Here is a 23094-nt window from a genome sequence, read left to right on the forward strand (position 1 = left end):
GACTACTTCCCCCGGTCCTTGTGGATCCTGCTCCTGGTAGTGTGACGTACCCTGTCGCCTTATGCTGCTTCTCTCCGCTACGGCTTTCTCACCTCCCACTCTTGTTCCTCTCTCGCACATACTTCTGCTAGCTTGTTTTTGTTTTGCTTCGTTTGCCATTTTTTGCTTCCATTTGACTGATTTTTGCTCTTCCTTAATTTTTATTATGTGCCAACCTCGCTGTTTTGCACCGTCTCTCGTGCCTCCATCACTTTTTCTAATCTCCTACTCTCTTTCTTGCTCACTTTGCTCCATTTCCAACATCTTGTGTGTTGTCTCCCCACTCTTTTGCTGCACACATTTTACTCTACTTTTTAATATGCTCACTTTAGCTTTTTGTACTTTAATCTGAACATTCATTAAATAACTGAAGAGATATGCCACATGCCACTGGCCAACTGAAGATTTTGCTTTAGTCCCCCACTTTAGGTCCCAGCAGGCTACATACTACGACTGATACTTGACATTTCACAATGATAGTCAGATATGGGATGATTTGAACAAAGCCCATCCCAGCAGATCTCTCCACGATCTCTCTCTTTAACATATGCCTCAGGATTACAAACTTCAAAAAAAATCTCAGAATGGACTATTCAGTGCATTAACCAGTTAAATGGACTATGAACATAAGCAATCCCATAAGTGGACACGCAAAGCTGCCCATAGCGGTCAGCCCACTAAAAATCAAACTGCGCACTTGTCTCTCACACTTCTTTATCGATCACACTGCTCTTTCTTCAGTGCATTTGCTCCCTTCACCCTGTGCATGCTTATTCTCACTGCCCCCACAGAGTCAGTGCAAGGGGTGGTAAATTGATCTACTTTCATTGCTATCGATGAGGAGAGAATTCCTCCCACCGCTATTAATTGAAAGCTCGAATATATGAATTTAAAAGACAGAATAATTTCAAAAACATTCCAGAGCTTATTCTGTCCCAGCTAGTGAGAGATAACGGAGTAAGCTTCGAGGGGTGTACTGGTTCAACTTTGCAATAGACTGCTTTGAAAGGAGGATTGGAGTGTATTCCATCAGCAGTTGCGTGACTGTTCAACAAAGGTTACTTGGTTAACTTTCATATCCTGAAATAAATAGAAAAAAGTGACTGCAGGCCCACATTAGTTAATTGTTTCGGCTATTATTTTTTTAGATCTCATTGGGCAACAGCGTGGTTAAAAGCAGCTGCACAGGACACCAAGATATCAACAAGCATTTGCAATGCAATAGGTCTCGCAGTTGTGAGAGTTTAAGTTATTGGCATTGTAAATGGCAACGCCTTTTATTTACGTTTTGGTTTTTAAAACATAAATGAAAGGCATTGTCATTTACAATGCCAATAGCTTAAACTCTCGCAAATGCGAGACCTATTGCATTGCAAATGCTTGTTTTTGTTTATTTTGTCGTCTGTCCATCCCCTCCACCCCATACTCCTCCCCCACCCTGCTACTCTACCATGAGACTAGCCGCTTCTGAAAGCAGAGGGTTAGTATGACTGCTGCAAAGAACGTACACCACACAAATCACTGGACTGTATATATAGTATGTGGATCGCTATGTAGGGTACTGCCTTTGTCACAGAGAGCCTTTCGCTACCTGTCATATGTTACAACCCTAATATAGCATTGTGAGCTAATACTGTCATCAAAGAGCTGCATGCCTTTTTATTATCCTAATGTTGCTAAAAAAGGGTCACAGGGCTTGGAACACATTCCGATTATTAAAACCAACCATTGTGCTATGTTTTAAATCCTGAGTTTTGCTTCACCAGACCAAACACTTTAAAAATATACTGCCTACTGGTATCGATGGCATGTGACTCCCAGATCTTGTAATCCTAATTGTTTTGTGTAACATTTCCTATAGACTGATTCACACACAGAATGTATTGGTTCTGTCACAGTTCTGTCAGCGCTGTTGGCGCCCGGTGCCAAAATAATTGTTGGCGCTCCTACGTCCCTCGATCCCTCACCACCACTGGGCAACAGTGCCCCTCATCTCTCCAATCTGAAATTATTTCTAAACACAGCGCACCCCTACCTGAGGTCAGCTCCCCCTCCAGGAGGTCAGCGCCCAGTGCGGCCGCACCAGTCGACCATGGGTTCTGTATTATGTGTGTGTGGTGTAAAGTGCTCTGACACTCTACAGTGGTATTAGTAGCGCTAGGAAACAAAATGAAATGCATGCGCGCGAGAGGCTGTGGAGCAATAAGGGGCTCTGCAGGAGTGTGGTACTGAGGGAATTAATTCAGATGAGTTTTTTGTGGGGGGGACGGGCGGGGGTGACACCAATAAAGATTGCAGCACTGGGCGCCACCAGCGCTAAAGCCAGTCCTGGGCAGTGGCGCTCAGGCACTAAGCCATACAGCGGCACGTGAATGCCGGTAATCAACTGTCACCAATCGGTGGTAGTGTTATTATCATGTGGCGATAGACACCCACATTAAAAAGAGTACCTCTTTTGGTGTACCTCTAACTCCCAAGAGACTCTACTAATCGGTTGGTGAACAGCATAAAAAAGTCACTTAGAGCAGGCTTCAAGAGTCTTGTAACATTGGCATCCTTCAAAAGAAAACCGTTAGAAGGAAAAACAAGCCTTTCTTCCCTGATTGCATTGGCCGTGTCACAACCCAGTGATCGGGAGAGTGCCGCCACGCTGCCCGCGGCGACCCGGAAGCTCTTGGAAGCTCTTGGCCGGCCGGCCAATCCGCTCGCGGCCGACCGGAAGTCCCGCCTCCCCAGGTCCGCGAGCTGCCGGCGCATGGAGCGCCCTGCCGTCCGATGTAGCCCGGGTCCCCAGGAGGGGGCCGGGGAGAAGGAGGAGTGTGGCGCCTGTTGCGGGGCTCCTCTGACCTGAGGGAGCCCCGATTTAGATGGAGACGCGCCGTGAGGAGCCCCGCCGGAAGAGCGCAGTTGGTGAGTGGGGCCCAGGGCTGATGTAAAGTGCGTGCGTGCCTGTTTGTATGCGTGGGGGGGGGAGTGTGTGCGTGTGTGCGCGAGGGAACGTGTGTGCACATGCGTGACTGTGTGTGATTGAGAGAGAATGCGAGGTAGCGGATAGTGTGCCTGTATGTGTGCCTGTATGGGTGCTGTATGCCTGCGTGTGCATGCGCGCGCCTGTGTGTGTGTGTGCGTGCGTGCATGCAGAGAGGTGGGGGCTGCCTGTGTGTGAGCAAGGGCTTTGCGCATGCGCAGCGGCTTTGCGCATGCGCAGCTACCAGACGCTCGCTCCCGAGGTCAAATCCGACCCTGAAAACGCTCGTAACACTTTGGTGTCCACTCTCCTGAAAACGGATCACATTAGTTGTCGAGCTGACAGCATTCATGCTTCGCATGAATGCTAACGTCAGCTCGACCTAACGAGCTGACAGCATTCATGCTTCGCATGAATGCTAACGTCAGCTCGACCTAAAAAGGAAAGAAGCGAACCTTCTATATGGAGGGTAAGTATTGCATCTCAAACGAACGATGAGGAGGCAGCTGTGTATCAAGCAATGTGAAACAATCTGGTAATTTGGATAATGTGGAAAATATGTTCCAGGATTCAAGGCTCCTAGGCAACTTGTGAGATCTAAGTGTTTGAGTTTGTTTTTTTGCTACCTGCTAATTTTAATGTGATGCAAAATGAATACTTCATGAGCAGTTGGAAGTGCACACTTCGAACCAGAAGATTCAGGAACGGTAGACAGGCCTGAAGTCCCTCTGTAGATAAAACTGGATTTGCCAATAGAGAATCTACAGCACTGAAGCAAGGATTCTACACTATGCATAGAAGGAAAATGTTGCTCCAACACGGTGTCCAATACTGGGGGAGCATAGCAAAGTCGAGGGTACACGGTGTCCACCCACTATTTTCACTGAGTGGATGCCGTCCACCCTGCCAAGAAGTTAGGGCCCACAAAAATATGCTGAACTTGTTCTGGTGTACTTTTCAGACACGAGGACACATTCAGCAGCGCCCGCAAGTTCGTCCAGGCCAGTAAGGTGCAGGTGAGGGAATTTTGTTATTTTAAATTTCAGCTGGGCCTAAATCAAAGGCAGAAGTTAAAGGACCTTCAAGCCTCATTTTTGGACTATCCTGGCTGGGAGCTATCAGGAGACTTTCCTCTAAATGCAATGGAGGGGAAAGGAGGGCATACAGCTTATCACCTCACAGGCATGTTTTTGACTTTTTCATTCCCCGTATATAATAGATATGTATGCACTGTAAGAATGTCATATGTGCTGACCTTCCCAGTATTTACACAAATAGTAATTTAACTACCACTATTTTGTTTTATTTCCTTTATAGTGCTACTCATCTCAATCCAGGGAATCAGAGCGCTTTCCATCCCACATACACAATATATGTTGACTATCATGTGTTTAAATCAATGTACAGGATGTGTAACATAAGACAGTGAGTGTTACAAGGTGTAGGAGCCACATGTCCTTCATAAATCACTGTGCTATATTGAAAGGATACAATTTATGAACTGCAAGCAACAAAAGAAATCTCTGGGTTAAAAGCAGTAACCCGCTTACCCATAAAATGAAAATCTATAATCTGCAGATTACATGATTTGCTTTTCAGGAAACATAATAAACCTCTATGCTACTTTGATTTAAAACTGGGACTAGACAAAACACAGATCTCTCCAGCACGTACATTAACCTCCAGAGTTATCTTATCATTATTGTTATTCCATGAGAGTTACTGGACACACAAAGATCTATGCAGAAGGTTCCTTAACCCCATAAAATATTTTAAAATGCAGACCGTGCACCAATTAAGCATAACAGATTAACTGGCACATTTCTCCTTGTTGTGAATTTCTTTGTAGAAGAGTTTATAAAAATTAACATATAGGTTGAGCTCCAGATTTTGCGTCGGGCTGAGTCACTTTTTTGGCACCACCCTGACACAAACATCTCATTTTTTAAATATTATAATATGCTCCGGTCATATGATCTGATGTCACTTCCTTTGAGGGCATGGGCTCTGATGCCACTTTCTGTGATGCTATGCACGATATCATGCGCCATGACGTCACATCACGCACCATGATGTCACTTGCAACCTGCATAACTTGGTTAGTCCCCCCCACTTTTGTTATTTTATTTTTTTAGGACTTGTTCGCTGGTTGGGAACCCTAAGCGTGGTTGGAGACGGAGTTATGTATAAGTGCAGCAGAAAAGATACTCTTTGTGGGACAGGTACCAACATTAAATAAAGTAGAGGAGGTATACCCCAAAACCTTTTGCAACATGTTGGGCAAGTGATAAATATTTCTCACACAAACCTGTGAAAAGGAATCGGCCAAAGCAGTTGTGCTCAAGGGGAAACATTTTTTTTTAAGTGCAAGGGCGAGCTTCGTGGAGGCTGATGTTTCTTTTAAACATTAAGAGCCCATGAATAAAGACGTTTAAATGGCTGGTAGTGCAGATTTCTGGGTCGCACACAGAATATGGCCCGATTTCCTACCATCACTTTTCGTGTGTTTAATGAAATGCCGTAAGTAGACAAGGGTATGAACAGGTGTTTTGGATCCACTGCTCTCGGTGTCACAGGATCCAAGCTATAGGTCAGGGTCATGCCCTAATTACAGTGAAACCACTCTAGGGCTGCTTGTGATGCAGGGCGGCTCCTCTGCTATGGAGGAGCAGCATCGCCACCCTGCCTGCCTCTAAACTTGAAAAATAAAACAGTTATAAAACAGGTTTATTATCGGTTAATTTTCAAGGTTCTGAGGGCTTGGCGAGTCTTGGGGGTGGGGGCCATTGCAAGGGCAGTGGCAGAGGGGTGGTTGCACCGTTGACAGTGCGCATGTCAGTTTGGCGGGCAATCTCAGGCTGGCCAAATCAACATGCGCATCACTGAGCGGTCTCCAACCTCAGCCTGGCTGCCTGATTGGAGACAGCAAAGCACAGGCTCCCAGTCTCTCTGGGAGCGCAAATTCCCAGCGCTCAGGTCAATACGGACGCTGCTTTCAAACATGAGAGCAGCGTCAGGATTGGCCGCAGGGGAGGCTGGGAGCCTTTTCTGCATTGTGGACACGGAAAAGAGCGTCAGGGGGAAAGCAAGTCCTTTTTTAAAAAAAATGTATTAATTGTTCATTTTCCCTCCCTCTCACCTCTCCGTCATCCACCCCCCACCCCCTATCTCCCCACTGCCCCACCACTCTGCCCATAACTGTAGTGTTGGCTTCAGGAGAGGGCCCTGCCCGTGACCTTAAGTGGGACTTTTCACATGAGCAGCAGGGTCAGTTCTAATTTGCAAAAGGGGGGCCTCTGTCTAGAGTGGCAAAGCGGGTGAAACTGATGGGTTGGAACGCTACCCAGAGCAATTAACAGTGGGTTAAACTATTAGCAAACATTACTCCCATCACCTATTGCGTGTTTGGTGTGTGACGTCCACAAAATGTTCACAGTCTAATAGACATGTGCACACATTTGCACACACAGTCACTCTCCACACGCACCAGCAAGGTAACTCATTTAGCTGCAGATCCCCCTACCACCTCCCCATCCACATTTCCTAGTTCACCCGCTGTGAACTAGGAACAGAGCAATATTTTTAAAAAAACTCCTTCATGGAAAGCCACTGTGCTTACATGCAAGACTGTCAGCGCAGGCCATTAATAAATGGGAATTTCCCATACGACTTTTTGTAAGATGTGATAACTGACAGCATGCAACCTATTGCCAGTCAAATATCCGTAATATGCAACATGTCTGCCAAAGTAGCATGGCGAGGTTGCAAAGTGCTCTATCAAACAACAAACTACTGCAATGTCCCAGTGTTGTTTGACAGAGGATGGACTTGTTCGGTCTATGAGCAGCTGTGATCAGCAGTTGTGTGTTGGGCCACTCTGCGCATCATACATATCAGGAATACTTTGACTGGCTCCTGGCAATCATGTGGACTGCTGTGCAACCACCTGCGGAGTATAAAAGTCAGCACATCATTGGTGCAGTCCCTCTAACAGGATACTAGATACATCTAGTGTGGCTATGGCCCTGTGCAACCAACGATGAATGCCTGTGGGAAAGGTGGAAAACTGGAATTTCAGCAAATCTGCTCTAAATTGCCGATGTACTTTGTCCCAATTTGGGTTTATGACGCTGGCTTTAAAACCCTCACATTTTAACCGCATGCGCGCCAGCGGTTTTCCGCGCTGCGTTTTTAAAAACACCGCGTTACATGACGAGCTCAGCTCGTCATCAGCGTGCGAGCGTCGTCGCACATGACGAGCTGAGCGCGTCATGAGCGCAGAAGGGGTTAAAGGCAACCATGATTACTTGTGACTCATCTAGCATTGTTGCGCTATTTAAACCCCCTCTCTTGATCGGGTAAAATAGGATGCAGAAGCTAGACTCAAAGTCAATACGTTTTAAGGATAACTTCAGATATATAAATGTTCTTTTAGAACAATTGCTTCCATATTTAGGCAATTTCTATTTCAAAGTACCTCAACACTCTTTGTGTCAATCCTAGGTCTGCAGGACACAGAGTGACAGAATAAAATAATGTTGTGCATTGTGTTGAAAGCTGTTCAATCACTCTAAAGGGCTAAAGATGTTACACATTTAGTCAGCATAAAACCATGGAAGAACTGTCCCTACAAATAGGAGTGTGCTGTGAAATACTGTGTAGGACTTACTGTTATGCAAATTGTATTAAACAGTTTATGGAAAAGAGCAGCTGCCCCCTGGTAAGTGAACCCATTCTCAACTGTGCAATGTTCTGTACAGGACGTGTTGTGCTACACGAACTGTGAGAATACCTAAGCATAGAATTGACATTTCTAGGCACGTGCACAACTTCTGGGTGCTGCTGAGTATTTATCAGCAAGTGCAGCTGGAAGCGGTTTGATATAAAACTAGCAGCAATGACTTTTCAATAGAGGGAGGTTACTTGCTTGTTGAAATAGTACCTAATAAAAATGTTAGAAAATGCAAAAAATATGTTGATGACTGAACTGTACACATGCAAAACTGCAGTTTTATAAAACACTTTTAGCATTTATCTAATTTACAAACATTTCCAGGATTGGCAGAAGATGGAATCCCTCCCCGTAGAGTTAAAGTATATTTTGATCACAACCATGTTAAAATGTTACATTGTGCTTTAGGAGGAAACATAGCCATATTTGAACTTCAATATATTTGTTACCATCTATAGTATATCTTTTTTTTCCATATGGAGGGTATTTTTGCGCATATGAACTAACCCTTCATTAAGGACCACCCAGAAAAACTTACTTTCCAAATATTAGCATTAGCTTTCGCCTGTTTCTTTGTGGCTCAGAGTCCTCGTCAAACTGCTCCATCTCTTTGCCCAAGAAGACTTCTTGGTGGAAGTCCTTATTTAGATGGCCATCCATTTCCATCTTGACACCGTTAAGATGGTCTGGCGGCAGGATCTCATTCTCGTCTTTGGGTTCAACTGGCTTCATCTTGAGGGCAGAGTTGTTGGCGGGCCTGGCATAAACATCCATCAGCAAAAAAATAAAGAGGAGGGAAAGATAGAGAGAGCCCAGGCTACATAGGAATGCCTGCTTGGACATCATTGTTGGATCATGTAACTCAAAGGCCACACGCTGGAACAAATGTGTTTTCAACAAACTTCTAAGTCCTAGAACACAAATACAAAAAAAGGAGATCTTTAATGAAAGTAACAGATATAAAGTGCCTGCACTTGAAGAGTTCAACTTTATTGATGGAATAAGTAGAGAATTAGAAGGCCAGTGTACCACACCTAATTGAGACCCAAATAAAAGGCAAGAATACTTACCAATGAAAAGCAAAATACGATATGGCAATTGGGAGACACAATAACCTTTTTAAAATCTGAAATGCCTCCAGCTGCAATTTAGCTCCAGTTGTACAACCCACAATGCCAGCCCCATAACAAACAGAGAGAACCCTATATATTTTCAAGCTTGATGGACCATGAACACTCTCATCCTCAATACAAAGCTCAAAATGCACCCTTTGAGTTTCACGTCTTCACTATAAATTGTATATGTACATATTCTCAAATTCAGTTTGTAGTCCAATTCTACTCATAGGAACAGAAATAGTTCACCCTTTCCAGGATAATGTTGTCAACCGAAATATACTTTGGGCTTTTGCTAGATACACCTAATGACATATTTTAGAGTTAATAAGGTTTGTTGTAAATCACAAGTCTGTCTGAAAAGAAATTTATTGAGGTTAGTGCTTGTAGCCCAATCTAGATTTGTGAAATAAGGTATACATTGGCTGCATAGAGTAATAAGGGTAAACGCGAGATCCACCTTGGGCTATTCAGAAGCTAAACAAGATGAAACATGATCCAATCTGTTAAACATACAAAGTAAGCAGAAAGGGAGGGAAAAAAGGAACTGTGAGAAACACTGGATATAGAACTAACAACGTCACTGCACTACCGAGCACATCCAAACCTCAAGGAGCCTTGCAGATGCATACAAATCTGTTTCAGCAGAAAAGCCACGCCCACATCCAGCACACTCACCCGGAGCTTGCATCTGGCCACTATGTCAAACGTAGAACACAGATCCAGAATTGTTAGACGAAGAGCAGGTTGTGTGACTTAAACACATGTGCTCATAAGAAAATGAAAATTCTGGTACTGCGTTTGCGTACTCTGTTTCACCGGATTGTGAAATCTGCCTACAACTACCAACCATCCCAGCAACTTGACAGAGGAGTGTAATAAGGAAATTGTCCCACAACAGGATTCACAAGCCCGATCACCCTTTCTAAACAGGTTTTTAATTATGGCAGGATGCCACCAATTTGGGAAAACTAACAGGCTCTTTAAGAACCGGAGTTAAATAAAGATCCAGATTGGACTTCTTAAGGTTGATAGGCACTCGATCAACGCCAGAGGTCTTACTGTCCAGCCTCTCAGTCGCCCCGACTTCTCTGAAAGTCTGTATCCTTCCATTACCAAAGAAGGGAAAAACAGGGGCATATTTTAGTACTACCAGGACCGTAAATCGTTGTGAAATTATAAACCCACACCTGGCCAAGACTCACAAAATGCATAACAGGATCCAAGACCCTGTTTTGGCCATGTCTATCTACCAAATTTTGAAGGGATCAATCATCTACAGAGCTGTAAAGATCTTCAGTATTATACCAGGTCTTACCATTATAGTCCATTTGACTATTTTCAATACCATTGTACACTTATGCTTAATTGCAATTCGTTCACCTTGTGTTGGAATATTTTCACCACTCTATATTACTTTCCCCAGGATTTTGCACACAACGAACTGAACATGTCAGCATAAAACCTCAATAACCTTACTGAGCTGTTCAAACACAGTACTTGCCCTGAGGTGTTGGCACCAATAAGTTAATTTGATTCGTAGTAAAGATTTCTTTACAACTGAGGCCGAAAACTGTTGATGGTGCACCTCACCCCAGTGGAGATGTCAACAGTAATCATTCCTGCTTCAATACAGGTCTAACCATTCTTATTAGAAACAGGTGCGAAACAGAAGAGCATGATAAGAGTTACTGCAGGGGTCTCCAATGAGAAGCGCGTGAGCTAATGTAGCTCTCTAGCTGCCTCTCGGTAGCTCACCTGTGTGCAGTCCAGCTTATTAAATTGGAAAGCTTTTGCTTTGTTGAATTAATATACATAAAACAAAATGTTATTTATACAACACTAATAATATTAGTAGTTCGCAATGAGTTTCATTGAACATAAGTAGATCTCAGTACAGAAAAGGTTGGTGACCCCTGCACTATAACCACTGTTGTCTTTATTTATGAACATACAATAAATAGGAATATGAAACTCTGATGTAATCTGTATCAACAACCGAACCAGTCTCATGGCCATTAAATTTGAACTAGCTGGTCTATCTGCAGCGGATCTTCCAGTACAGTTTCTGAGCCCAAATTAACAAAGAAATTCCCTTGAAGGTAGTCACTATACCAGCCTATGAAGCATATTATATGTCATCAATTATTATGGGGTGCTAACCAGCTGCCTGCTCATTTGGCACCCATCAAAATAGTGTGAGGAGGTTGCCGTACCTTTGAAGGTAAATCAGCAAGGACAGTGCCTATAAACTAAGCAAGAATCATAAGATATGGGAATTATCTTGACCAAAATGGTTGCTATGATAATCAATAACTAGCCAAGTTTGCCCATCCCTTCAAGAAAGTAGTGCTGCCAAAAAACATGTTAGTTCCTTTAGGCTTAGATTCAACATTAAAGACCGCACCGCAGAAGACCAGAGTTTTACAGGCAGCACCCATGCTACAAAACCAGAGAACATCTTAACTAAGAATACTTAAGGTTAATGAAGATTATTATTGGTAAGAAATTAAACTATTATTCCTCTATCCATTATCTTTGTACCATTTGAAGAATGCACAAACATATTGGCCTTTGATAATCTTTGGCAAGTTAACATTCAATAAAGCACTTAGTCTGCAAACAATATTTATTACTGGTCCAAAGAAAAACAAATAATCAACAAAAGCTAAAACACATTTAGGAGTACAATTCTATTATATTATGAATAAGAATTTGGATCATAAAAGTGTGCGGTTCTGCTCAAGTAGCTGCCGTACAATTTTTAGAAATAGAGACTCCCTGGACTTCAACTCAAGAAGTAGCTACCACTCTACTAGATTTACCCAGAACATATTCAGGAAAAGAATCTCAAATAGGACAAAAATGATAGATTGAACCAGCTACTAGCAGAATATGTAGGAGCTGTGTGACCTTAATTAGAAAAGCCAACAGTAACAAAACAAAACCAAAATAAATAAAGAGTATCAGATCTAAGAAAGGGTTGAGACCGCTCAAAATAAATAATAATGACTATATTTCCTTCCAGGGCATGAGGAAAATCTTCTTGGTTTGAAAGAGAGGGGAAAAGGTTAGGAAGTAGGACCAACTGACCACTAGAGGAACTGCTTTAGGTACGAAGTTAGGATCAGGCTCAAGAACTGCAGCATCATCCAAAATCCTGAGAAATGTGGGACTACACAAAAGATCCCCAAATTCATCAATTCTTCAAGTAGAAACAATTGCACACAAAAAGGTTGTCTTCCTATTTAAAAACGTCAAATCCATATACTCAATGGTTTCAAGAGAAGATTCCAAGAGATCTCAACACCAACCTTTAGATGTACCAAAGATTTAGAGATAGAAAAGCCCAAAGAAGCCCCATAAATGGAAATTCATCCATTCCATGATCCCCCCCACCTCCCGACCCCAGGTTCCCTAAATGTTTTAATTTCTGCCCATTAATCACATCGCTGCAGCGGCTATTCCGCCGCAGCGCTAAGGGGGCAGGGGGGGGGGCGCGGCCGGCCCATGCTGGTGACGGAACGGCTCCGTCCCCAGCCGCGGTTGAGCTGTGCTCATGACGGAGCGGTTCCGTCTTGGCCCCACCCACTTAATAGAACAAGCCGCGCAGGCGCAAAATCAGCGCCGCGCAGGCGCGTCGAGCGGGCCATGACAGAACCGATCCATCATAAGCACAGCGCCACCGCGGCTGATGACGGAGCGGTTCCGTCATCAGCAGGGAAGGAGTTAAGATTTCAAAGTTGAAATTGTTAAATTCTTCTCAAATCCAACAAAAGCAAACTGAAAAACAGAAGATAGATTACATGGGACAGGAGGCCATGATGTGGGCAAGCACCAACTACCCCAGTGGTTACAATAAGCCTTTAAAGGTGAAGGAAGCCTAGATTTTTGAATGACCTCTGCTTGATGACTTTAGCTCAATCCTTCCAACATCCAGGTCAGGAAAGACAGACATTGAAGAGGAAGACACATCAGAAACTGAAGAGGATGTTTCCACGGTTGAGAGAGAGCCATAGACTGCAGAAGACTAAATCCGGAACTGCAGGCTAAGGAGGGAAGTTCCACAATTACATCTGCTGACTTCTCCTAGATTCGAGGAAGTACTTGTGGCATATAGATCACGAGATCAAGGTAAAGAGGAGCATTCACTCTTTAAGAACCTAGAACAGAAAACCATGACTAAACCTTGAAATGCATGCATTTTATTTTTGGGAGGCAAACAGAGCTAGGAAAGGTCTCCCAAACCTCTAACAGAGTGTGTTGAAGAACTAAGAAGTTAGTGATAGATCTTGTGAAGAGGGAAAGATTCAGCTTAATCTGTTCACATGGGAACTGCCCTTGCATCCGATATGAACAGTTTAGGAGAAAGCAGATGAACCTCTACCCTGAAACTCAGCTGCATTGCTAAAAGATTTAGTGATTTGAACAGGTCACCCGCTGATGGTTTAGAAAAAGCCAAAGTCGCCAGGGTGTCCTTTTGAACCAGAACACGTTGATGCTCCAGACTGTTCGTGAAGTAACAAAGACCATGAAGAATTTGTGACATATCCCCCCACATCAAAGATTTCTCACTTTCTCTCTCCAACAACTTTTGCTTCAACTGATAAGTCTAGTACAGTAGCTCCCCAACCCTTCAGGCTGGCATCTGTTGTTACCACGAGAGGTAGACTGGTTCAGCCACAACTGAAGAAGGTGTAATCAGGGGGCGCTGGAATGAGCTTTTGAAGTTTTGAGACGCAAGATTCCTATCCTGTAGAAGATGAATAAGAAAGGGGTGTGAATGCAGACAAGCCTATGGTATCAGAAACACACAAGAGGCAAAGTCTCCCTGAAACCTCAACCAGTGTCATGATTGAGCTAGCAAAGATGATAGCAACAGTCCCAAATGCTCTTCTCTTTCTTCAGGAGGAAATACGATACCATACCCAGTCTGTCCGAAAGGGTGCTCTGATGAATATTCAGTCCTGGGAAGGAACCATCTGGCAGTTTGACATTTAGAAGTAGGCCATGAATTGACAGTCAGTTTCAAAGAGCTTCTAGACCCTTCTAGGTATCCTCTGGTGAAGGAGCAGTAAGTAACTAATCATCCAGGTGAGGGAATATTTGCCACCCTGAAGATGTAAAACAGTCATCCTCCCTGTAAACAATCAAGGCTGGGGACACCATAGCACTCAGAATGCAAGTAGAATGAGTAAAAATTCAATCACATAGGATACATACGTAGTATGTTCAGTAGTTTCATTTTATTAGGTTGTGGAGAATGCTGAAGTCACCGGTACATGTGTCTTCAAACAACAGCTGACACGCGTTTCATTATAAGTGACTTCTTCAGGGCTCATAGAGGTATTGGGGAAGCCCAAGCAGGTGGGAAAGATGCTTGTGGTGGTTGCCGTCCTGGATCCTGGGGTAGGTATCGGAGTATACTGTAGAAACGCAGTTGGCTAAACGTGTTAAATATAGATACGGCCTGGGTAACTAAACATAAATAAATGCCTTCGCCAGGTTTGTACATAGAACAGAATCTCCTGTCGAAGGGCATATAGCCATACAACCTGACTTGATGAGGGGTCATTCCCAAACAATAAGCAGGTAATACAAGTACAGCAGCATGGCTTCTATCTTTAGTAACACTGCATTCTTATAACATAGAGGCCCAAAAGTACAGGGCTAGAGTCCTTATCGGGACGAAACATGTGTCATCTGTTGTTTTGATGAACCCTTCCCCTTTGTGATTGCTGAAACAAACGGTGTTTAAGAGCAAAATGAAACTTGGACGTTTCATTTTATTTTTTAAACACATCACGTTTTCCTTTTAGGAAAAAGGCCTGCAATTTAAAAATTATCAAAGAAGAAGATTGCTTTATTAAAAACAATTACAGACATGGTGGTCTGCTCAGCAGGCCACCATCCCTACGATGGCCGAAATTCCTAATGGGTCACAAACTGCGACCTACCTCTTTAATATTTATGAGGTAGGTCGATTAGCGACCCAGTAGGTATCACTAAATTAAACTCAATGAATTTCATACATGAGGAATAGCAATTTCCAAATTGTGATTCGCAAAATAATTGCAATCAGGTAATTGATATTCCTTAAATTTGTACATATGGCCCTTAATATTTAAAATCCTCCTCACACATCTGTAGATCTCTGTCTAGATCTTTTTCTGCAAGGTGAAGGAGAGCAGGAAGCAGATGTAGGATCATCCACATGGTGTTTCTTTCTGATGCGTTTTCCCGTTTTTCCCAGATTTGACAGCAGAACACTAATGCACATACACACTGCTTCCAACTACCCAGCAGAAATTAACAGAAACAACAGCCTTCTCTGACTCAAGGAACACAAAACCGCCAGACTGATCACCAAATACAGCCACAACAACATACCTTAGCGCTAGACCACTCTCTTTATATAAACAGAATGGAACCCTGGAACTCTACCACCCTAAAGACAGGGTTGTTGCCCTTTATCAATTAACAGTTGTAATTTATGAACATTGAGGTGTTTGTCATCCTCCTTGTTTGGTTCATTAGAAAGAAAAGACTCTGAAACAGTCAGTTTACATTTGCACCTGCCGTTGATATCCGATTGGCTATCCTAGACGTGGCTATTGACAGTAAAATACTAAAACTGAGCAAAGGAATTTGGTAGCATGTGACAAAGCATCCTTTTCTCCGGGATTTAGATGATCTATTTATAATTTACTGGATGAAGTTCTGAAGGAAGGATTCATTTGTTCAAAGCGAGTGCCCGTGATTCCTAAATACAGTTAAAATTGTCTAATAAAAATAACCATAACACAATGATCATAGGCTGCACAAAAGTGGTTAGAGCTCTTTCTGCTACCTGTTTCTCTTCACTGAGAAATGTGTTGGGTTTCTCTAATCGATACAAAAGGGGACGATGGACAGAGCGTTTGAGCAAATCAAACACTCACCCCAGTCAACTGATCTGGGTTTAATCCATCACCATTCTTTAGCCCACTCAGCCACCCCATTTCAGACATGGCTATATGCAAATCAGTCTGACCCTGTGCCCCATGGGAACAGTCCAGCCCCAACTGCCAAGCCATGTCTTCCATGGACCGGAAACAAGCATCCTGGGACCGGTTTCGGATTCATAATCCTCATCAGCCAGGCTATCTTGAATCCAGTGGCCAAGTGAGCAAGGGACTCACGTCTGAGCATACCCTGCCACACTTAGGGCGAACAAAGCGATACAAAAGGGGACGATGGACGGAGTGTTTGAGCAAATCAAACACTCACCCCCAGTCAACTGATCTGGGTTTAATCCATCACCATTCTTTAGCCCACTCAGCCACCCCATTTCAGACATGGCTAAATGCAAATCAGTCTGACCCTGTGCCTCATGGGAACAGTCCAGCCCGAACTGCCAAGCCATGTCTTCCATGGACCGGAAACAAGCATCCTGGGACCGGTTTCGGATTCATAATCCTCATCAGCCAGGCTTTCTTGAATCCAGTGGCCAAGTGAGCAAGGGACTCACGTCTGAGCATACCCTGCCACACTTAGGACGAACAAAGCGATACAAAAGGGGACAATGGACGGAGCGTTTGAGCAAATCAAACACTCACCCCAGTCAACTGATCTGGGTTTAATCCATCACCATTCTTTAGCCTACTCAGCCACCCCATTTCAGACATGGCTATATGCAAATCAGTCTGACCCTGTGCCACATGGGAACAGTCCAGCGAGCCCATCTACGCCCAATCCACGCCCAGCCGGGCCCTGGGGCCATAACCCCTGGCCATTTCATCAGGTACAGTAAAGCGGCTCTGCTACAGCTACGGCATGCTGGGTCCATACCTTCACAGGGATGCTTAACGATATTACAGCAAGAGGGTCTATATACAACCATACGTCCAAGGGAGGAGAGGAAAAATGAACGAACTGATAACATCTTGAGGTACGGCCTTTTAAACACCCGTTCCCTACAAAAGCACAACCTAGAAATATTTTCATTACTTCAGGGTGAGGGTCTTGATATTCTGGGTATTACGGAAACGTGGCTCGAAGATGATTCCAACCCAGATTTGGTGGCCCTCACTTCCTCCGACCTATAAGGCTATCTGCTTTAATCGTCCGGGCCCCAAGAGAGGAGGGGGGGTGGCGCTCCTCTATAACGGGCATCGGCGGACAGAGAGGGTGTGCGCAGAAAATTGCGGAGGCGCAGAGGTGCTGGGAGTAAAATTTGAGATGGGTACTACCTGCTGGGTTATTTTATTAGTATATCGTCCTCCCTGGGCTAAACCAATTTTCCTGGATTCCTTTTTGGAAATTGCTCATGATCTTAGATCCCGTTATAAAAATCTGTTGATTATGGGAGATTTTAACTTTCATTGGGAGCTCTCCCCAAAGGAAGGACAGGCTCTTCTTTTAGAAGAGGCCCTTAGGGCTATAGGAATGACGCAATTGGTAATTGGCCCTACCCATGCCAAAGGTCATACTTTGGACCTGGTATGGACCACTGACTCTACATCAGGACAACCCACCTCCGTGCCGTGTGTGTGGTCAGACCATTTTCTAATTATAGGTCAAAAGAAGCTTGGCAAGGGGGCATACAGGCAGAAAATGAAGTGGAAAACCGTTAGGAGATGGAATCATATAAATGAGACAGATTTGATTGAACATCTAGCGAACTCCACTGTCCTAAATATGACCAACGAGAACGTCGAGGCTGGCAGTCAAAAGCTCACTGATAAATTGATGAGAGCCATGGAGGTGGTCGCTCCAGCAGAAAAGGTGAAATGGGTGGATAGAGGGCCAGGGGCACCTTGGTTTGATGAGACTTTAAGAGCCAAGAAACAGGCCCTCCGGAGACTGGAGAGAGCGTGGAGGAAGGACTATTGTTCGTTGGCACATAATCGCTATGTACAAGAATTAGCATTGTACAAAAAAGCTATCGTGTCCTGTAAAGCAGCTTTTTTTGAGACAAGAATAGCGACAGCCCGGATCCCACAGAAAGAAATCTTCAAAGTTCTCAATGAACTGAAAAATGTTAAAGAACAAAAGCCGGAGTTCTCCCAGGAAGACTGTCAGAACTTCCAGAATTTCTTTATAAGTAAAATAGAGGATCTCCAGGAGGAGATAGCGCGGACCCCTATTTTTGATTGTCCATCCTGTACTCTGCCAACTACTCAGGACGTACGCCAAGCACTTGAGACCTTCCCCTTGATTACTAAGGAGAGGCTCTCCAGTTTGGTGGAGAGAGTCAACTCAGGATCCCAGGCAGACCCCTGTCCCCCTAGCGTCTTTAAGGTCGCTATTTTGGGGTGTGAAGGAGATGTTCTTACTCTCCTAAATAAGTCGTTGGAAACTGGACAGGTGCCGACGTCTTTCAAAGAAGCCCGGCTGATTCCGCTTTTAAAAAAGCCAGGGGCAGATGTAAAATTTTTAAAGAATTACAGGCCCATTTCCCAACTTCCCTTCTTATCTAAAGTAGTCGAGCAGCACGTCCTAACACTCCTATCACAACACCTGGAGACCTGTGACTTATTAGAGCATAATCAAGCTGGCTTTCGTAAACACCATAGTACTGAGCTGGTGATGGTTTCCATTTTGGATGAACTACGTTGTAGAGCTGACAAGAAGATCCCTGGGGCCCTGGTGCTCTTAGATCTCTCAGCCGCGTTTGACACGGTGTGTCATAAGCTGTTGTTGAAGCGGCTGAGAGATCTGGGCATCGGGGGGACTGTGTTAAGTTGGCTGACCTCCTTTCTGCAGGGAAGATCGCAGAGGGTTCAGTTGTCAGACTTTGTCTCCACTGCAGCAGCCTTGACATGCGGGGTTCCGCAGGGGTCAGCCCTCTCACCGCTCCTTTTTAATATATACCTCCAGCCTCTGATCTATGCTCTCAACCATATGGATTGCCAAGTCTATAACTACGCCGACGACACCCAGATCATACAAATTGAAGATTCATCTGGAACCCAGGATAGATTACATAACATCTTAAAGTTCACAAGCAACTGGATGTCCACCAACTCCTTAAAAATTAACCCAGAGAAGACTGAGGTGTTGCCCATAACCATCTCGGGAAACCCTTGGAACGATTGCCTCTGGCCTAAGGAGCTGGGGAGGACTCCGGTACCAGCTGCGGTGGTGAAAAGCCTGGGCATCCACATTGACGAGAAACTGTCAATGAAAAATCAGGTGTCGTCGGTGGTGGGTACATGCGTCGGCCTTCTTAGGCAACTGCGGAAAATCTCGCAGATGCTGTCTTTCTCTACCTTGAGAACGGTGGTGTCCGCAACAATCTTAGGGCGTCTCGACTATGGAAACTCCCTTTATGTTGGACTCCCTCAGCAGCAACTCTCAAGATTACAAATTGTAATGAATGATGCTGCGAGATTGATTTTTGGAAAGGCTAGAAGAGAACATGCTTCCCCTCTCCTATGCCAATTACATTGGCTCCCAATTAGGCAGAGGATTTTATTTAAGGGCATGTGCATTGCGCATAAGGCAGTCTATGGCAATGCTCCTAGATATATTAAGGATAAGTTGAGACACTACCTTCCCAAAAGAACATTGCGCTCATCTGAGGAGTCATTTTTAGTTTGTCCTCGCTACCGCACGACCACATATGGTGGACGTGCTATGTCCACTACTCTCCCGGCAGCTTGGAATAAACTACCGCTCTGTCTGAGGAAAGAACCAAACTTACTGCCTTTTAGGCGTAAGCTAAAAACGATCCTGTTCCGAGAAGCTTGGGGTTTGGCATGATTTGGGCGATCTTCTCCTCTGTACTGATTCAGTTTTTTACACCATAAGCGCTTAGAGACCTATCGGTGATAATTGCGCTATACAAATTGAATAAATAAATAAAATAAATAAAATAAAAATAAACTGCCAAGCCATGTCTTCCATGGACCGGAAAAAAGCACCCTGGGACCGGTTTCGGATTCATAATCCTCATCAGCCAGGCTATCTTGAATCCAGTGGCCAAGTGAGCAAGGGACTCACGTCTGAGCTTACCCTGCCACACTTAGGGCGAACAAAGCGATACAAAAGGGGACGATGGATGGAGCGTTTGAGCAAATCAAACACTCACCCCCAGTCAACTGATCTGGGTTTAATCCATCACCATTCTTTAGCCCACTCAGCCACCCCATTTCAGACATGGCTAAATGCAAATCAGTCTGACCCTGTGCCTCATGGGAACAGTCCAGCCTGAACTGCCAAGCCATGTCTTCCATGGACCGGAAACAAGCATCCTGGGACCGGTTTCGGATTCATAATCCTCATCAGCCAGGCTATCTTGAATCCAGTGGCCAAGTGAGCAAGGGACTCACGTCTGAGCATACCCTGCCACACGTAGGGCGAACAAAGCAATACAAAAGGGGACGATGGATGGAGCGTTTGAGAAAATCAAACACTCACCCCCAGTCAACTGATCTGGGTTTAATCCATCACCATTCTTTAGCCCACTCAGCCACCCCATTTCAGACATGGCTATATGCAAATCAGTCTGACCCTGTGCCTCATGGGAACAGTCCAGCCCGAACTGCCAAGCCATGTCTTCCATGGACCGGAAACAAGCATCCTGGGACCGGTTTCGGATTCATAATCCTCATCAGCCAGGCTATCTTGAATCCAGTGGCCAAGTGAGCAAGGGACTCACGTCTGAGCATACCCTGCCACACTTAGGGCGAACAAAGCGATACAAAAGGGGACGATGGACGGAGCGTTTGAGCAAATCAAACACTCACCCCCAGTCAACTGATCTGGGTTTAATCCATCACCATTCTTTAGCCCACTCAGCCACCCCATTTCAGACATGGCTATATGCAAATCAGTCTGACCCTGTGCCTCATGGGAACAGTCCAGCCCGAACTGCCAAGCCATGTCTTCCATGGACCGGAAACAAGCATCCTGGGACCGGTTTCGGATTCATAATCCTCATCAGCCAGGCTATCTTGAATCATTAATTGCAATGTCTGCTCCTTTTGAGTGACAGAAACCAGATCATTTGCCAAAATACAAGCTGTTATATTATAGAGGTTGGCAAACACCTTGGCACTTGCTACTGGTTTCTCAGGGAGCAGCATGACAATTACAGGTTTTATGAAACAAAGGATTACACTAGTGAGCAGTTAGATGCACAGAAGATTCACAATATTAGCAACAAGAAAGAGTAATCTTGGATGTATAGTGATGGACGTAGATCTACCCTCAGGTTGGAGACCTAATCGTGCTTGCAACCTTGGACATGTCGCACTTTCAGCTTACTGAATTTATATAAAAAGCCGAACAGATATTGCAAGTGGGTAATAACCTGGCACGGGACAGATCTGGGTAGGGCTGGAATAAGTTTTTTTTTCTTAATAATGGTTTTCTGGTCCGTCACTTTTACCATCAAAAATATCAGAGCTATGCTCCTAGAGGCAAGATTTTAGGTCTCACCCATGTACCGCTTTAAGCCATCTGCTGTCAATAAATGAATTAATTTATCGATGAATGGATCAAATGCAACTTCTAGAGCAGAACTGCTACTTCTTAAAAAGCGTCTTGGTGCTAAAAAAATGGCATGAGTAAGAGCAGAGTCTACAATTTCTGGAACAGGAAGGCCTCCAATTGAGCCTTAAATAGGCTTGCATTGAGAATAGTACGAAAATACAGTGGTAAATAATTCCAAATACGTGTGGCTAGGAAAGAAAACGATTTCCCGACAAATTTGGGTTCGTACTTTAGTAACATAAAGCAGACTGTGATTTGCAGAACGCAATGCCCTTTGCAGGGGAGCATCTTGTTCACCTATTCTGGATTTACCGTGGGCAAGTCTGATGAAATGCTCTTTAAGTGATCAGAAATGTTTTGAACTTAATTGTAGACTTGATTGGCAGGCAAAGGCAGTTCCTTTAAGCCTGACCTGATAGAATCCCTTTTAGGAATATCTAGTACAAGCTGGGCTGCAGCATTCTGAACACGCTGAAGTTATGAAAGCAGATCTTGAAAAGCTCCGAGATAGAGGACATCAGCGTAGTCTAATCTGGAGGCAACCAGGGCACATACCATCACCTTTTGGGTGACGAGAGGGAAATATTTTAAAGGACTTCATTAGTGATTTTAGAAGCCTATAACAAGTAGCAGCTGTAGCATTGACTTGGGATTTGAAAGATAATGCTGCATCCAACAACACCCCAAGATTCCTGACGACTGTTCAGGGTGTCAGTCCTTGCCCTAATTTGGTAGGCCATAGACTTGCCACATCGATTGGAGAAGGAGTACCAAATATCAACATTTCTGTTTTGTCAGAGACCTATTGTGGACAGTACCAATACTTATAGTGGGCTTTGGGATGGTCTACTGCTTACAACTGGTCAGCTCACTGCTTACAAACGGTTGACTTTCTTGTTAATTTCTTTGCTTGCTCCTTATTTGATGGATTTCCTTCCTCTTTTTGCATTAGGACTTTCACTGAAGCATAGCTTCTTTACCATCCTTTCACTGTGATCACATGCATCCTTACACTGCTTAAATACTTTTCTCCTTTTTAGGTTTCGACCTGGCGAGGGGCAAAGCCCCTCCCAGATCGAAAACTTTTGTTTTCAGTAGGGATGTTTGGACCGCCTCTGTTTCCAATTGGCTAGCTCCATAAATGGAGACTAGCCATTGGGAGACAGAGGCTGTCAATCGCGCTCTCTCTTGAAAACGCGATTCGGGGGCGTTTCTGGTGCTTTTTTTAAGCCCCGCCCCTTTGTCCCGGGCCGCGCTGTGATTGGCTGCCGGCCCGGGACACTCCCGTGACGTCATTTCCCGGGCCGCGCTGTGATTTGCTGCCGGCCCGGGACCTGACTTGTTTGTACCTAGCCTTGGAATCCCGTATTTCTAATTCGAAAGTATTAGAACTGCATGTATCATACATATTGCAATGAATAAACACAGGACTGGATTAACTACCCACACCTGAGGTGTCGCAACTTTCCCTTTCTGGCGTTTGTGAAGGGCCCCTGGTCCTCTCCCAGCCGTGCACCTCTCGCGGTTTAAAAAGGTTAAAGGAAGGGGGCTAGAGACACAGCGGCCTCCGAATAATTGCATTATGTCACCGGGCAGGGGGGGGCAGGGCTTAAGGCTGTGATGTGAAAAGCACACAGAACGTACTTAATTAGTTCCAATGCCTGGGGCAGGCGGGCCCCTGCGCCAGAATTAGAGGGGGCTTGGTGACTTTGAGCAGACTACTCCCAGGCCCCGCTGCAGTGACTCACAGGCAGGAAAGA

General features: G+C 44.5%; 1 protein-coding gene across 3 annotated transcripts in view; it reads right to left on the reverse strand.

The window, feature by feature from the left end:
* The window catches only part of SDF4 (stromal cell derived factor 4), a 187755-nt gene that overhangs the window by 143238 nt on the left and 21423 nt on the right, over positions 1-23094 (reverse strand). For all 3 annotated transcript variants that reach the window (XM_078642371.1, XM_078642372.1, XM_078642373.1), the window contains exon 2: positions 8278-8650. In XM_078642371.1, coding sequence (XP_078498497.1) covers positions 8278-8585 — 308 coding nt within the window. In that variant the 5' untranslated portion in view covers positions 8586-8650. The remainder of the gene's footprint in view (positions 1-8277; positions 8651-23094) is intronic.

The sequence above is a fragment of the Lissotriton helveticus genome, chromosome 5_1 (genome assembly GCF_964261635.1).
Source record: "Lissotriton helveticus chromosome 5_1, aLisHel1.1, whole genome shotgun sequence".
Classification (NCBI taxonomy): Eukaryota; Metazoa; Chordata; class Amphibia; order Caudata; family Salamandridae; genus Lissotriton; species Lissotriton helveticus.